Raw genomic sequence first — 17,832 nt, forward strand, 5'->3', positions numbered from 1 at the left:
CTAAAACTGCACACAGCAATACAAACACCCAGGAGGGCTTGGTGCTAAACTAAAACTGCACACAGCAATACAAACACCCAGGAGGGCTTGGTGCTAAACTAAAACTGCACACAGCAATACAAACACCCAGGAGGGCTTGGTGCTGAACTAAAACTGCTCACAGCCACAAAACAAAAGAGGCAAGTCATTCAGCAGTATGGAAATAGAGGTCATCACATGCAGATGCACAATATGTCTGATTGCTGAACAGAATGTCAGATCCAGACATGAAGCAGGGAGCAACATCGCAATCCAAGGGAAATAACAGAGACAGAGCAGAACACAAGTGACACTTTGTGGCAAGAAGCTGGTCCGCTGCTAAACAGCCCACAAGAAAAGAGAGAGAGAGCAAGACAAGACATCTCCAAGACAAGACATAGAACTTCAACTACAAGGCATCACATGCAACTACACATCGTAACTAACACACTGGAGGAATTACCCAATAGTTTATACTAAACATTTTACACATAGCACACATATAGTTTGGTTTAGCACTTGAATGGACCACTCCTAAGGGAGGAATTATGACGGCACTTCAGGGTCTTAATAAGGGGAAAGATTTAGTTGCCATTGAGACAGACATCAAAACACAATGACCATAATCAGTTACATAGTCATTCACCAACAGATATGACACAAAGCCAGTGATAAACAAGTATTTGAACATAATAAAACATAGGTGAAAAAAATACAATATAAATACAAAATCAAGTGATAGACAATAGATTAATAAAAAATAATATATATATATATATAAACTTGCCAGTACTTCAATCCAGCATTGAGAAACATGTACAATAATCCTAATTCCTATTCACATAGCTCTGAAATGTCAATGCTCCGAGATGTCAAGAATTATATATTTTGCTTACGTCTCCCTCAAAAGCTGGATCCACACAGTTTTTAAACTTTTAACTCCATTGATAAATTAAGTGCTCTGAACAAGTCACCAGGCTTCCCTCTGGTGGGCTTAAATAATGCAAACAAGACATTGACGCCCTTGCTGCACGATGCCCAACTTGACCAATGCTCGTTTCTCACTTATAAAGGGCAAGGATGAATGCCAGGCATATAGCACAGACACCTCAGGTCACGGCTACTCTAGGAATAAAACAGAAGGTATGGGACTGCTTCTGGAAGTCATGCTGGAGCCTCTCACCACGACACACTGCACTTTCACTATGATCTAACACCATGACAATCACTAAACACAGAGGACACTGAGCATGAGAATTCGACCTTATTGGAAATATGCTGACACAGTATATAGATGGTAGAATCATGAACAGGAGGATATTGTATCAAGTGGTTTTACAGATTGTTACAATTGAGACTTGCATTGATTACCATTGAAACAGAAAGGACAGTTCCCCACGGGTACATTCAAGGCACTTCGACATTGGGCAGAGAGGAAATCATAAAAGGTCACTATTGCAAACAATATAAATAATACTAATTGTAGGATATGTGCAAGGAGCAGGTTACAGTGTATCTAAAATATATATACTGTATGTATACTGTAGTCAGGCAGGGGACATGAAAAAGGCTATAGAGAGCCTGGGCCGGTTACACGGAGCTGATTATGTAAAATGGGTTAATGGATGCTGATATGGCTGAAATTGTCCAACTATACAGTAAAATAAGGACCTGAGGAAGGTACTCATTAGTGACAGTATAAAATAATGTAGTAGTGATAGGGTGAATGACCTTGTTGACAGTGCCCAGGAGAGGGTAGGTTACAGTATGTTGGTTGGTGAAGCTGGAATATTGACTATGCAGCTTCATGTTTACTATGACTGTAATAAAAGGTTTTGTGTCATTTATTGTTGCAGGTTATGAGGCTTTACTAAAATAGGTGATTGGAGTTTACTGTACTGGATATTGATGGAATACAGTTATTGGTGAGCCTTCACAACATTGGAGAGTGAGGAGGAGATTAGCTTCAGCTAATTACTATTGATAGTGTACTAAGTAGTCATTGAAGAACCATTCTTTGCCACTCACTCTGTGGCCATCTGCTCAATGTGGTCGCTCAACAGCTTGTACTGCTCTGTAAGAGAGAAACAGAGAGCTCTTTTTAATCAAAACCACTAAGCACGTTTTTCCAGTTATAAATACATTAGTCTCAGAAAGCCTGTCTCCCCAACGGGCTCAGGAGAGGCAAAGGTGGAGGCATGACCCGCCTAACAGGCGCTCCTTAAAACCCACCAGCTTAACCCGGAAGCCAGCCACACCAATGTGTCAGAGGAAACACTGTTCAACTGGCAACCGGGGTCAGCCTGCAGGCGCCCGGCCTGCCACAAGGAGTCGCTAGGGCGCGATGAGCCAAGTAAAGCCCACCGGCCAAACCCTCCCCTGACGAAGCTGGGCCAATTATGCGCCTCCTATGGGACTCCCGGCTGTGGCACAGCCCGAGAATGAACCCGGGTCTGTAGTAACGCCTCTAGCACTGCGATGCAGTGCCTTAGACCGCTGCACCACTCAGGAGGCCCGAACTAATATTTGTTTTTAGAAGTTTAAAACAGTTTGAACAGGTGAAACAAAGTAAATTATATGAAAAGAAAGGAAGTGTGGCAGATAACCAAACAACCTATTTGATCTTATTGATGTGAGGAAGGTTGGTTCATGTAGGGGTACCTTCATTTAGGTTCCCAATAACTGCTTGCTTCTTCAGGAAGTCATTGCAGAGTTTCTTACTGAGCCCAAAAGCCAGCATGTTGTGAGTGAATGTCCTGAAAGCAGACACTAAGAGTTAACTGACCATGAGATACAGTATACAAACCATGCAGATTCCTCTCCTCCTCAGATGGAATGTTACTTAGAAGTTGTTTTTTTGTCCATAGGCATGAGTATGTCACCTCACTCACCCCAGTTGGCCAAAGGCAATATTCTCGTCGACTTTAGAGCTGTCATCTTTCTCTTCCTGGGTCATATGACACCACTTCTCTCTGGAGAAAGATACGAGCAGAGAGAATTTAGGGGTCAAGGTCTCCAAGTTTACCTCTGACCTTTTACCCACACCAAAACAACAAACCAGACATCATTGGAATGAGATGAAAATAGCAAAACATGTGAAAACTTTTTCGAAGGAAAACACGTCAAATTAAAGCGATGGCATGCTGGATATTGCGTGTTAGATTGCGGTTCTCTCTCTGATTGGGGAACGGAGAGAAATGTCTGTCCAAAAGCTTTGGGAGGCTTTATAACCAGTGTAGTCATACATATGTACTCATATGTACAAGAAAACAGAGGACCTTTTTTAAAATTTTAGCAGGGAGTCACCATTGAGAACAGTGTCTCTTTTTCAAGGGAGCCCTGCATATACAATTTAATAGAACCAAAAAATTGAATACAATATAAAACAAGTAAAATACAGCACGACACAAATTGAACACATATACACAAAACACAATCAACTAAAACAAACACATTCTTCATTATAAAATTCCTCTGTCCACTCTCTAAACTGCCCCAGGGACACAATGGCTACTATTATGTGTAATGCTTTTGGGAGATTATTCCAAACATATGGAGAAGAAAAACTAAAGGCTGATTTACCTAACTCTGAAGACACCAAATGAGTCTCCAGAGTTAACTAACCCTGTGAACAGGATTGATAACTTGACTTGAACAGCACCACAACATCACACACCCGTCCGTCCACTCACACTCATACATACAGATAGAAGGTACAGGAGGATTTCTGAAATAAATAATACAATAAACTGAATGCTTAGCATTTGATGGGCTGCTACAGTAATTCATGGCAATACCCATGGAGAAGAACATAGCTATTAAGTGCTACAACACACCGTTCTACTTGAATGTGTTTTTCACATTCATTGTGGCTCAGTAAGACAGCATTCAGCGTGCAGTGGAATAAGACTTAACAGTAGCACTTTGTAATAACTCCACGAAATAAAGCATTTATAATGGGTTAGTAAATCACTTATTAATCATTGCTCCATTAATAAGGTTTAATATATAAACCATTTATTAATTTATTAGTTAAGTATTTTTGCATGGCCTCATCTACAGTGTGGGCTATTTATACTTTATAAATGTTGAGTGACCAGTGGAATTTCTCACCAAAAGATGGACATGCCATTGGTAGACATTCCAGCAGTACCAGTACATTCCAGCTCCTTAAGGTCTCACTAATATATATATTTTAAAATTCAAAATCAATAGCTAAATGATCATCGGTATGACCTTAAAACAATTCCATATGGCTTAGTAATACCTTTCATCCGGCTTAGACTCTGATGTGATATTTTTAAAGATATAGGGATAGTTAAGCAAAATAATGTATTCCAATATTTGTTTCCTTGCCTTGTAAGCAGTCTATGGACAGCTCTTAATCTCTTGTGGACATATTCTGCATGTTAACCAAATAATGTCTGGTGAAGAGATAGAATGCATAGGATAAGGAGCTGCAGTAGTCCTGGTGTTTGGGTTTTCAGCACTGATTATTTGGACGTACCAGGATTTGGCGAAGACGGTGCTTTAACTTTGACTGCTTTGCATCGTGGTGAAATTAACAGCAAGGGGGTGGGGGCAGACAGTTTCCTTTTGTGAGGGTGGAGACTTTGCAAACCAGAACTCCCAATTTCTAACATGTAAGGACCCAGAATTGTATCACGCAGCTGACCAAATTACACAGGATTTTAGTTCTAGGTTAACCGAGATTCTAAACTGGGTGGTTCGAGCCCTGAATGCTGATTGGTTGAAAGCCGTGGTATATAAGCCCATATACCATGGGTATGACAAAATATTTTTACTGCTCTAATTACGATGGTAACCAGTTTATAATAGCAATAAGGCACCGTGGGGGTTTGTGGTCTATTGCCAATATATCGCGGCTAAGGGCTGTATTCAGGCACTCCGCGTTGAGCCTAAGAACAGCCCTTAGCTGTGGTATATTGGCCATATACCACACCCCCTCTGGCCTTATTGCCTAATTAGCCTGCTCTAAGGGGTGACTGCAATTCATACTTTTGGTAGAAAAGTCCCTGTCAGGAAACGCTTATAGCATTTTCAGACAGAAAACATTATTTTACTCAGCATAGTATATCCAAAGTTACACATCACATTATTACAACAGTGTGATTGTTTTGGATAAAAAAATGTTATTATATTTTCTTGTGTGCTTATTGTTAAACCATAGATACACTACATGGCAAAAGTATGTGGACACCCCTTCAAATTAGTGGATGCGGCTATTTCAGCCACACCCATTGCTGACAAGTGTATAAAATCGAGCACACATCCATGCAATCTCCATAGACAAATATTGGCAGTAGAATGGCCCATACCGAAGAGCTCAGTGACTTTCAGCATGGCACCGTCATAGGATGCCACCTTTCCAACAAGTGAGTTCGTCAAATTTCTACCCTGCTAGAGCTGCCCCGGTCAACTGTAAGTGCTGTTATTTTGAAGTGGAAATGTCTAGGAGAGAAAATGTCAAAGCCACTAAGTGGTAGGCCACACAAGCTCACAGAATGTGCTGAAGCATGTAGCGTGTAAAAATGATCTGTCCTCGGTTGCAACACTCACTACAGAGTTCCAAACTGGCTCTGGAAAAAATGTCAGCACCAGAACTGTTCGTCTGGAGCTTCATGAATTAGGTTTCCATGGCCTAACAGCCACACACAAGCCTAAGATCGCACTCTCTGGAGTGATGAATCATGCTTCACCAGCTGGCCGTCCAACGGAAGAATCTGGGTTTGGCGTATGCCAGGAGAACGCTACCTACCCCAATGCATAGTGCAAACTGTAAAGTTTGGTGGAGGAGGAATAATGGTCTGGGGCTGTTTTTCATGATTCGGGCTAGGCCCCTTCGTTCCAGTGAAGGGAAATAATGCTACAGCATACAATTACATTCTAGATAGACGATTCTGTGCTTCCAACTTTGTGGCAACAATTTGGGGAAGGCCCATTTATGTTTCAGCATGACAATGCCCCCGTGCACAAAGCAAGGTCCATACAGAAATGGTTTGTTGAGATCGGTGTGGAAGAACTTGACTGGCCTGCACAGAGCTCTGACCTCAACCCCATCGAACACCTTTGTGATGATTTGGAACGTCGACTGCGAGCCAGGCCTAATCGCCCAACATCAGCGCCCAACCTCACTAATGCTCTTGTGGTTGAATGGAAGCAAGTCCCTGCAGCAATGTTCCAACATCCAGTGGGAAGTCGGGACCAACTCCATATTAATGCCAATGCCCATTTTGGAATGAGATGTTTGACGAGCCGGTGTCCACATACACTACCTGGCCAAAAGTATGTTCTAGGGGCCATTTTGAGACCTTAAGGAGCATCAGGTACTGCTGGAATGTCTATCTATAATTAACTAGGTTACTAACATGTACAAATGTGAGCGTAATGATTCAACTATTTACTAATCCATTGTAAATGCTTTATTACATGGAGTTATTCTAAAGCGCTACAGACTTAACATGCACTGGTCGAGAGCAAAACATCATGTCACATGCAACAGGCTAAAGAGAAACCCCTCATGCTGCAGATAAGAGTGAACACGTCAGCATGCGATCATCTGTGAAAACGTAATACCTCGCCATCATGAAACCAACAACTCTTTTAAAACCCTGCTTTATGCTCGAGGCAAATGTATTCATCCATGAAATTAACCCAAACAAGCAGAAATGACAACAACCAAACAAACAGAAATAACAACAACCAAACAAACAAGAAGTGCATAAGTAAACACATGCCTTTCTGATGCTCGACAAGCACGCAGTAAGCTTTGTGGCACTTATGACAAGTAATGCCCGCATCATGATCAAAATTAGGAAAATTGTATGCAATCAACATAAATGTGTATTAACAAGAGAAACACACTTTTAATTAGTTGTCTAAAATAGATGGCTTTGAGCTATGACAGACACAGAGGATACAGTGAGTGAGAGGAGAAGTTCATGCAGATATCAGTGGACAAGTCAATAGGACAGCAACTATCCTACTGCTCCAATGCTGAGCCTATTATTGAACTTCAGTACAAGGATCTGTCCTTACCCTGTTCTGCTTGTGCTCAGTGAAGCACATCCTGAACAGTGCAAATTAAGCCTACGGCTCTTTCTAGATTTTCAACTCTCTCACTCTAAGTCACAATGTTGAGCATCCATCTGTTCCTTTCTCGGTTCATCCCTTTATTCGTCCTCTCTCTTTTGCCTCTTTCCCTTGTTCCTCGCTTTCACTTGTTCCTCGCTTTCCCTCCCTATCTCTCTGTCTACCAGTGTTAGGAGGAGCAGACAGATAGGACAGACCTCTCGTCTTTCTCTTCCTCATCCGTCCCCCTGCCCGGCAGCAAGGCACAAGGAGACAAAGGGTTAAAGATACATGCAAAGGTTGAGAACAAGAGCTTGGGAGAAGAATCTGGTGGCAACAGTCAGGAGCTCAATAGCAGTTTGAGTGAACTACAGACTGGTATACAGTCAGCCTTCCTTAAATTCCTAATTTGTGTTAAAACTCATACCACATTCCCTTACCCCTCATTTATACACACAGACAAGACAAGTGTTCACAAACAAAGAGACGAACCTCCCACCTCTTGAAAATACACCCCACATTCACGCATACGTTTCATTCAATCTATCCATCTACTGCACTCTATTACACACTCCCATTTTATCCCGTTCGCACTACACAGGCTGTAAAAGGAGCTTTATAGTAACATCCCAGTTTAGTGATATAACAGCCGTATCATCTTTCATCTCCCCTGCTGGTACGTCAGTCTCTCACCTGGTGGTAGGTGACCTCTTCTTCCTCTCACAGTGGACCGCATCAAAGAACGCGGCGTTCCAAAACCTCAACGTATGCCTGTCACCGGAGACACCACAACACATCTATAACACCAACCAGGTAGGACAATAATTCACTACCTCATTGTTATTGTGTGGATTTTAAATCATCTATAAACAAAAATGAACATCCATCTCATACCAGATAGGTTGCTGTTTCAGGTGTGTGTACAGGTACACCTTCTCGTTCTCTACTTTCTTCTTCTCTGGAGGCACAGAGGACACTTTAGAGGACAGGCAGAGAGAGCAACTGATAAAGGCAACCCATACTTTGAGGCAAGAGAGGAGTAATTTGTTCAGTTGGCAGGTTGGTTATAAGAACATGTAAGGACATGGAGTTATAAATCAGACTAATACAGGAACTGACTTGCTTGTATCTTAAACTTTTGATGGGTGTGTACCCTACAATCAACAAGAGATGAGATTGACGTACCTGGTGATTTGGGCTTTACCGCGAATGGACTCTCTGCCTCCCTGGGTAGAAAATAGTTGGGAGGAAAAGTCAGCAAATAAACTGAGTAAAACCGTTCTTAGAAGAAACATTATTGATTGGTTATTAACAGGAATACATCTCACTCATTCTTTCGAGCGGACGCTCTCAGCTTGCTCTCCAGGCCTCCAAAGAAGCCTTTGACTTCCGTTTTGGCAGCAGAGGAGTTCTTCAGGAGCCGCTCGGCTGCATCCTTCTTGCCAGACAGCCAGGAGTTGGCCTTATTCAGGTAGGAGTCCATGGCTACAGGCGGCTGCTGCAGCAGCTCAGTGGGGGATGGCTGGGACTTACCTGAGGTGCAGAGAAGGATCCTTTTACTATACACCACCATGCTCCAATCATGTTTCCTATTGATTATGAATAGGTACTACGTAGAGCCCAATAGCAAATTAATAGCATAGTAATAGCAAAGTAATAGCATTATAATAGCATTGTATTAGCACAAATTATAATACCCCACACATGCAGAGATGCACACATCAATAGTATGTACAGTTAGCTTAAACTGACTCCGTGGCAACTACAAAAGGGTACAACCCTGACCGTTGACCCCTCCCCATTAATGTTGGGAAACTGGGAGGCCATTAAGAGAGGGGAGAATAAGTCTCTCATTTGTGGTTCTAAGCAGATACACATCTCACCAGTGTGGTAGTAAGTGAAACACATGGTCATGAGGTTTTTAGCTGGACTGTAGTCATCCATCTGATAGCACCTGCAACACACACACTTATGCAATGGGGATATGATTGTGCAGATAATATTGTACAATGAAATACACCCATTCCCTTATGTGTGACTTAGGTCTAGACAAAGAGCTTTGCACACAACACCCACACGTATTTGACCACACACACAAACGTGTTCACATATTCTCCTTCTGAGATGGAGCAGAGCCTGGAAGTTGTTTTGTTTTTACAAACTCTTCAGGGAATGAAGCCATTGTGTAATAACCCATCAATACAATGTAGCAGGTGTATAGCTCAAAGTCTCCCAACAAAAATAAGTAAAACAGGGAAAAAATAAGCACTTAACAAAACACGAAAGAGTTGAAGTGAAAGAGGGAGTCAGACTTACTCGAAAAGAACAACTGCAAAAGACTGCACCAGCCTGTAGAATGTTGCTTCACTCACACACTTGGAGTTGCAGCGCTGCAAATAAAACCATGTGTCTTCAGTTCCCATAAACTTAAAACATGTAGCACCAGCAGCGAAGCTGTGCTGATAACTGTGCCATTACTCTGTGTCTATGTGCAGAGACATACATATCTCTGTGCTTACATACCGGCCCTTACCTGTGCACTGACGTATCTGGCAAACCACTCCCTACCCTTGCCATTTTCTCCACTGCACAGCTCCCCAAAGCGAGCCTTCTCCTCCTGGTCAAAGTCCTCCCTGAGAGAAAAGATGCAACAATTTCAAAGACTTTACTGAGTTACAGTTCATATAAGGAAATAAGTCAATTGAAATAAATTCATGAGTCCCTAAATCTATGGATTTCACATGACTGTATCAAAGATACACTACAGTGCATTCGAAAAGTATTCAGGCCTCTTGCCTTTTTCCACATTTTGTTACATTACAGTCCTATTCTAAAATATATATATTTTTATTTAAATCCTCATCAATCTACACACAATACCCCATAATGACAAAGGAAAAACAGGTTTAGAATTTTTTTAAACTGAAATCTCACATTTACATAAGTATTCAGACCCTTTACTCAGTACTTTGTTGAAGCACCTTCGGCAGCCTTGAGTCTTCTTGGGTATGACGCTATAAGCTTGGCACACATGTATTTGGGGAGTTCCTCCCAATCTTCTCTGCAGATCCTCTCAAGCTCTGTCAGGTTGAATGGGGAGCGTTGCTGCACAGCTATTTTCAGGTCTCTCTGCCTTTATTTCTTGCGCCACCCCAGAAATAACCCCCTTGATCGGTGCCCTGCTATGAAAATCCATGCAGGAAACATTCCACTCTGATATCTTTTAGTCTTAACACACGCTTCTTCTGCTCTGCAGACACACCAAAAAAAAAACACACAAATAACACCACTTCTTGTGACTTTCACTGACTCCAAACTTTGTTCCAACACATTCTAGATTTTCCTAGGAGACATTAAAAGGATTTCCCCAAGTAGCACTCATCCAAAACCCTGACTCAAAAACGAGTCAAGTGGTTTCCTATTTTCCAACATAGCTTTACTTATTTGGTTTCCCTTTTTCTTCGCCACTGTAACCTACTCATTCTCACTTTCTGTACTATTAGATTCACTCGATTCACTAGCAGTTTCAAACATTGACCTCAGTTTCCACCAACGAATGTCTACCCTGACATACAATGTCAACTGTGAGACCTTATTTAGAATAAAGCTGTAAGGTAACAAAATGTGGAAAGCCAAAGATTGGCAGTAGAATGGCCTTACTGAAAACCGAATTAACTTTCAACATGGCACCAAATAGTCATTTCGTCAAATTTATGCCCTGCTCGAACTGCCCAATTCAACTGTAAGTGTTGTTATTGATAAGTGGAAACGTCTAGGAGCAACAATGGCTCAGCCGTGAAGTGGTAGGCCACACAAGCTCAGACAACAGGACTGCCGAGTGCTGAAGCATGTAAAAATGTTCTGTCCTCATTTGCAACACTCATTCCCGAGTTCTAAAATGCCTATGTAAGCAACGTCAACACAAGAACTGTTCGTCGGGAGCATAATGAAATGGGTTTCCATGGCCAAGCAGCCACACACAAGCCTAAGATCACTATGCGCAACGCCAAGCGCAGGCTGGAGTGGTGTAAAGCTTGCCACCATTGGACTCTGAAGTAGTGGAAACGCGTTATCTGGAGTGATGAATCACGCTTCACCATCTGGCAGTCTGACGGAAGAATCTGGGTTTGGCGGATGCAATGTGCCAAATGTAAAGTTTGGTGGAGGAGGAATAATAGTCTAGGGCTGTTTTTCAAGGTTCGGGCTAGGCACCTTCGTTCCAGTGAAGGGAAATCTTATCGCTACAGCATACAACGACATTCTAGACGATTCTGTGCTTCAAACTTTGTGGCAACAGTTTGGGGAAGGCCCATTCATGTTTCAGCATGACAATGCCCCCGTGCAGAAAGAGAGGTCCATCCAGAAATGGTTTGTCGAGATAGGTGTGGAAGAACTTGACTGGCCTGCACAGAGCTCTGACCTTTACCCCGTCGAACAACTTTGGGATGAATTGGAACGCCAACTGCGAGCCATGCCTAATCGCCCAACATCAGTGCCCGACCTCACTAATGCTTGTGAATGAATGGAAGTAAATCCCTGCAGCAATGTTCCAACATCTAGTGGAAAGCCTTCCTAGAAGAGTGGAGGCTATATAGTAGCAAAGGAAAACTAACTCCATATTAATGCCCATGATTTTGGAATTAGATGTTCGACAAGCAGGTGTCTACATACTTTTGGTCATGTTGTGTACCTTTTTTAAAAAGGTAGGGCCGTGGATCAGAAAACCAGTCAGTATCTGGTGTGACCACATTTCACCTCATGCAGCGTGACATCTCTTTCACAAATGTTGATCAGGCTGTTGATTGTGGCCTGTGGAATGTTGTCCCACTCCTCTTCAATGGCTATGCGAAGTTGCTGGATATTAGCAGGAACTGGAACATGCTGTCGTACACGTCGATCCAGAGCATCCTTAACATGCTCAAAGAGTGACATATTCAAATTGCCATTGATAAAATGCAATGGTGTTAATTTTCCGTAGCTTATGCCTGGCCATACCATAACCCCACCATTGGGCACTCTGTTCACAATGTTGACTTCAGCAAACCGCTCGCCCACACACGTGGTCTGAGGTTGTGAGGCTGGTTTGACATACTGCAAAATTCTCTAAAACGATGTTGGAGGTGGCTTATGGTAGAGAAATTAACATTCATTTATCTGCCAACAGCTCCGGTGGACAGTCCTGCAGTCAGCATGCACATTTCACACTCCCTCAACACTTGAGACATCTGTGGCATTGTATTATGTGACAAAACTGCACATTTTATTGTACCCAGCACAAGGTGCACCTGTGTAATTAATGACCATGCTGTGTAATCGGCTTCTTGATATTCCACATCTGTCAGGTGGATGGATTATCTTGGCAAAGATTAAGATGTAAACAAATTTGTGCACAACACTTTTATAGAAATTAGCTTTTTGTGCGTATGGAAAATTTCTGGGAACTTTTATTTCTGCTCATGAAAAATGGGTCCAACACTTTACATGTTGCGTTTATATTTTTGTTCAGTATTTTACACTCATACTAAACCCTCATAAAAGACCCTATCCATGTTTAAGTACCACTGTAAAATAGTTCATTCTAGCTACACATACTGTACAGGCCCTCAGGGACAGACCCACACCACCCCACATTCAGAGAATCCAGGGTGATCTTACTTTCCATGAAACACCATCTCCACGTAAACTTTCATGAACTCCTGATTCTCCACTGCCTCTACCCCAAGCTCTGCGCTGTGATTGGACGAGGAGGATGAGTGCCGTGAGTTCCACTGCTGGGAGTGTGGGTCCATGTCATTCTCACTGTCTGCCGACTCTGTGGCATCACTGTCCCTGTCCTCTCCCCCACAATGGTGGTGGGAGCTGGGCATGGGGGCCAGGGGATCAGGCAACCGTGGCTCCAGGAGAACAATGGAGGCAGGCTCTTGGAACAGCGGCTCAGAGGAGAAAATGTCTGTATGGAGCAGCGCCCCACTAGGAGGACTTGCAAATGAGGGGGCTGTATCGTCTGAACATGAAGGGATATCAAAGTCTATGAGGTTTTCCACAGCTACCCCCTCCATTGTTGAGGACAGAGAACAGAGATGGCAGAGCTAAAGTAGACAGGAGAAGGCTCTTCAGACGCTCTCATCCACGAGGGGCGCTGTAGCAGAATGGACTCAATGCCCACACACCCATTGCACACTGTGAAGAGAGGAGAGAGGGAACTGTTACTTATAACACTCATAGGCCAACTTTAACCAAATAAGACAATATAATGATGTACAGTAATGCTGTTGATATGACTGTTTGGATATGAACGGATATTGTGTTTTCCATCAGTATTGAAGCTGTCTTTAACCAGGTAGGCCAGTTCTCATTTACAACTGCGACCTGGCCAAGATAAAGCAAAGCAGTGCGACAAAAACAACACAGAGTTACACATGGGATAAACAAACGTACAGTCAATAACACAATAGAAAATCTATATACAGTGTGTGCAAATGTAGTAAGATTAGGGAGGTAAAGCAATAAATAGGCCGTAGTGGAGAAATAATTACAATTTAGCATTAAGACTGGAGTGATTGATGTGTAAATGGTGATGTGCAAGTAGAGACACTGGGGTGCAAAAGAGCAAAAACATAACAATATGGGGATGAGGTAGTTGGGTGGGATATTTACAGATGTGCTGCGTACAGGTGCAGTGATCGGTAAGCTGCTCTGACAACTAATGCTTATAGTTAGTGAGGGAGATAAGTCTCCAGATTCAGTGACTTCTGCAATTTGTTCCAGTCATTGGCAGCAGAGAACTGGAAGGAAAGGCGGCCAAACGAGGTGTTGGCTTTGAGGATGACCAGTGAAATATACCTGCTGGAGCGCACACTATGGGTGGGTGTTGCTATGGTGACCAGTGAGCTGAGATAAGGCGGGGCTTTACCTAGCAGACTTATAGATGACCTGGAGCCAGTGGGTTTGGCGACGGATATGTAGCGAGGGCCAGCCAACGAGAGCATACAGGTCGCAGTGGTGGGTAGTATATGGAGCTTTAGTGACAAAACGGATGGCACTGTGATAGACTACATCCAATTTGCTGAGTAGAGTGTTGGAGGCTATTTCTTCTGAAGTTAAGCCATTTTGCTTCTCTGTCAGGGAAACAGTTTTGCCTGCTTTTGCCCTGATCCTGGGTCTGGCAGCTCTGCCAGTCTAACCCCCTGGCTGATGTCTGGTCTGATCCTGGATCTGGCAGCTCTGCAAGTCTAACCCCCTGGCTGATGTCGTCTGACTGAAAGACTGGGGATATTATTGAGATAAGGAGGACATAATATAGGATTGGGACAGTTGGACTGTAACCCAACATTAGTGAACACACACGCCGATGCACCAAACACGCCGCAATGTTTTATAAAAGTAAGAAAATAAAGGAATATGGCCATTCATTTAGCCCGTTTTTCACACACCACACACAATCCCTTTTCAGTTGTTCATGTCAAATTAATGAACTACAGCTTACTCTGTTGAAACCTGAACATGCCTCAGTTGTGAAATTTCACTCTTGACATTTTGGTGCATTAGATGTTAGCTAAAATAGGCTTTATCTGACTTGTTCACAAAATGTCAAGAGGGAAATCTCCCAACTCTTTTTTTCTCTCGCAGCTTTATCACAAGGACCGAGGTGAGCCGAGCTGAGTGAGAAAAAGCAGGTTTCTCTGTTGTTGTGGTTCCCACTGCAGTACTAACGGCATGGCAGAATCACCTTCCAGATATGCCATTGGCCTATGCACTGAGCCCCCCTGGCTGCCCTTGAGTGAGGGGGAGACCTTCAGTTGAGCTCAGGAAATCTCAGCGGTGAGTGCACAGGCTGAAGTATTTCTGCTTCCCTAGCAAGAGAACAGGCCCCCAGTCCTGCTCAACCACCCACACACTCTTCCTCAGGGGATTGAGCATAGAGGACAGGGACTGGACGCTTTTCATCACAAATGACGGGATACTGAAAAGCTTGAGTAATTAGGTCTACTGGATTTCTGACTTGAGAGATGTGAGAGAGGGGTTGTAGAAAGATACTGCATTGCATTGATCCATGTGTACGATCCAGGCTGTAATGAAATGATAAACTGAACATATGTACATTTACTGTAGACAGGATCTGGTACCTAGTTTTATATTGCAGACAAACACATCTCATCTTTTTATTATCAAAATGAATATCTAGGTGTATCTCTTCCATCGTCAACTAATATCTAGTTTCCAACAATCACAAGTGGTCATTACATAAAGTGTGGCATTGTTCTATTATGAGGTCTTGTTATCATGTAAAATATGCCCTTGCAAACATTCATGTGAGGGCATGACATATAAAAGCCATGTTATACTAATGTCCCCATGTTCACCCCAGGAAATATTACTCAGTAGGCTAGTCTCTCCACAACCATCATCCAAGCAACATACTCTATGTGATAGACTGAGTAGAGGAAACATCTTGTCAATTCAGTGTGGATCATATCATTTTCTGATTTTCTTCCTTCAGTCCTCACTGGCATTCTAAAATTACATTTCATGGTCTGCAGGCCAGGAACTGAAGTCTTGCTTGCTTGGAGTGTCCTCCCTATAATCTCTTAGCAATAAAATCTAAATGTTCCTTACCCCAATGTAGGAGGGCTGTTGTCCAGTCCAGACGCCTGACTGTCCTGACTCAAACCAGACTTTGAGAGGAGGGTGAACTGGTTCAGTCATATCTAATCACAGGCATTTGGACACTTGAATGTCCATGTAGGCTGCCCCTCTCTTCCATGGGAGTGGACTAGCAACATAGATAAGACTGACTGAGTGCATAACTAAACATTTCACACTGAAGGGAATGTGGGAGAGAAAAGCCTGATAAGGGAGGTTTGGAATCTTGATTCGTTATGCCTTGCTGCTAGTGCTATGGCTAGATGCTGTATATACGATCTGACCTAACATGACATGGACACAGCTAGTTCAGAGAGAAAAAGGCAGTCTAAAATAAATGACTTAGAGGACATGCATTACTCACTCCAATTTGGTAGGCAAAATTCGGTTTTCTTTGCAAAGTAGGTATTTCACATAGCTCATTGTTCTTTTCACATGGCTGTTTGTTTCTTTGGTGCATCATCTCACAACAACTTGAATCTGAAGCAGAGAAAACACGTCAGTCTTCCAAGCTCCCTTTTTTTGACCAAGAATCAAACAAGTATGATACCCAACAAACATGTCCTGCTGAGAACCAACATCCCTATATTATTAACGAGTTTTCCCAAATAAGTCAAACCCTCCTCCCCTTCATGACCTTGATCAAACAAGGTCACTTAAATAGAGCTTCCATGGTGACAACCGAAGATAAGCTGTTAAGACCACTTGGACACGACAGCAAAGCAGGAGCCAGAAGAGACAACAGTCACTGTGTGAATGACCATATAAATATTAACAGGAAGTTCTCTTCCATGTGCAGTTCCAGATAAAACCAAAGACAGCCCCAAAGTCAAACAAAACCAATGAGTAGCCTATTATGAGTAAGCTTCATCACTAACACCAGCCTGCTCTTACTAGTACTTTTAACTGGTGTATGAAATGTACTCTCTATAAATAAAGTTATTATACATGAGAAAAAGAAAAAAAATCCAACCTGATACGGAGATAGAGCTAGTGAGAGTGACACTGTATCGAAACGATGTCTAATTGTTTTGGGCAAAATGCAGTAGCTACTTTCCCATCAGTAAGGCTACATTGTTGTTATTGCCAATATGTATGTACGAGGTAAGCTTCCAGAACAACATGCTTGATCGTAAGAACAGTCAAGTAGAGAGGGGGGGGGGGGGGGGGGACATAAAAACGACCTATATTTTAATTCTGAATTCAACCATTACTTCAGTAACGTTATCTTGAAAGCATATTTTCAGGAAATAGATCGAATACTGTAAACAACACCCATTAGGTTAGGCTACAGTATGGTAGTTTACTCGTATATTTAGTGTTCCATTTTTTTAAACACGCACTTCAGATGGATAAGCCAATGTTACGCAGCCAATAAACATCTATAGGGTTGCCAGTGCCTGCCAACACCACCACCACTTGACATCTCCAGCAATCTGATGATGAATGACAGACATCTGGTAGGCCTACAGTGTGAAATCGAAATAAGATTGTATATGGCTTGTCAATAAAACACACCAAATTACAAGCGTATGTCGAGAAATTGATTATATTAAAACATATGATATAATAACAGTACATTTCCTTTACAGTTGTACGTACATGAAATGTCCCAGGTTGATGAGGGGTTTAGTCTTCCCTGTATGCGTCGGATCCTGCTCACTTCAGTAGTCTCAAAACAGGCATGCGCAATCAAGCACGACTGTAAAGTGGGGGTGGGGAACCCAGTGACGTCACGAAGTATCCCGTTCATGTCCTCTCGAAAACTCGGGCACTCCGAGTTAAAATGTGTTAAAAATGAACGTAAATTATTTGCGTAGAGCTTCTTATTGGTTGATTCTGATATTTCCTTAGTGGGAAACTCTGGAATATTATTTCCACAACAAGTAAGCAAGTCAGACATTTTCGAGTTACCGAATTTTTAACGTCTTTGTTGTTGTTCCCGACAGACTATGAACACGGAAGTAGATGTTTGACTTTTTTAGAGATTTTTTTTACCTGAACGTCCCAACTCTGTCGTGGCCCCATTTAACTTGACGTTGAAAATGGTTAAGATAATGGTAAAGGTTAAGTAATGGT

At 42.5% G+C, this 17,832-nt stretch overlaps 1 protein-coding gene across 14 annotated transcripts in view; it reads right to left on the minus strand.

The window, feature by feature from the left end:
• LOC139391593 (KIAA0513 ortholog) overlaps nucleotides 1-17,428 on the minus strand; it is a 39,931-nt gene extending 22,503 nt beyond the window's left edge. Inside the window, exons 1-16 of one of the 14 annotated variants that reach the window (XM_071139703.1) lie at nucleotides 17,356-17,419; nucleotides 16,118-16,233; nucleotides 15,727-15,883; nucleotides 14,295-14,376; nucleotides 13,768-13,801; nucleotides 12,766-13,290; nucleotides 9,644-9,743; nucleotides 9,427-9,500; nucleotides 8,994-9,064; nucleotides 8,439-8,643; nucleotides 8,296-8,336; nucleotides 8,005-8,068; nucleotides 7,804-7,881; nucleotides 2,910-2,990; nucleotides 2,680-2,774; nucleotides 106-2,092 (exon numbers count right to left, since the gene is read on the minus strand). In XM_071139703.1, coding sequence (XP_070995804.1) covers nucleotides 2,043-2,092; nucleotides 2,680-2,774; nucleotides 2,910-2,990; nucleotides 7,804-7,881; nucleotides 8,005-8,068; nucleotides 8,296-8,336; nucleotides 8,439-8,643; nucleotides 8,994-9,064; nucleotides 9,427-9,500; nucleotides 9,644-9,743; nucleotides 12,766-13,169 — 1,263 coding nt within the window. In that variant the 5' untranslated portion in view covers nucleotides 13,170-13,290; nucleotides 13,768-13,801; nucleotides 14,295-14,376; ... (1 more) ...; nucleotides 16,118-16,233; nucleotides 17,356-17,419 and the 3' untranslated portion in view covers nucleotides 106-2,042. Of the gene's footprint in view, nucleotides 1-105; nucleotides 2,093-2,679; nucleotides 2,775-2,909; nucleotides 2,991-7,328; nucleotides 7,359-7,803; nucleotides 7,882-8,004; nucleotides 8,087-8,295; nucleotides 8,337-8,438; nucleotides 8,644-8,993; nucleotides 9,065-9,426; nucleotides 9,501-9,643; nucleotides 9,744-12,765; nucleotides 13,291-13,767; nucleotides 13,802-14,277; nucleotides 14,377-15,726; nucleotides 15,884-16,117; nucleotides 16,234-17,355 lie in introns of those variants that run through there. The other 13 variants (XM_071139417.1, XM_071139870.1, XM_071139497.1 and 10 more) reach the window with 13 other exon arrangements.
• Between the last annotated feature and the right edge of the window lie 404 nt (nucleotides 17,429-17,832).

This window comes from Oncorhynchus clarkii, chromosome 1, assembly GCF_045791955.1.
Source record: "Oncorhynchus clarkii lewisi isolate Uvic-CL-2024 chromosome 1, UVic_Ocla_1.0, whole genome shotgun sequence".
Classification (NCBI taxonomy): Eukaryota; Metazoa; Chordata; class Actinopteri; order Salmoniformes; family Salmonidae; genus Oncorhynchus; species Oncorhynchus clarkii.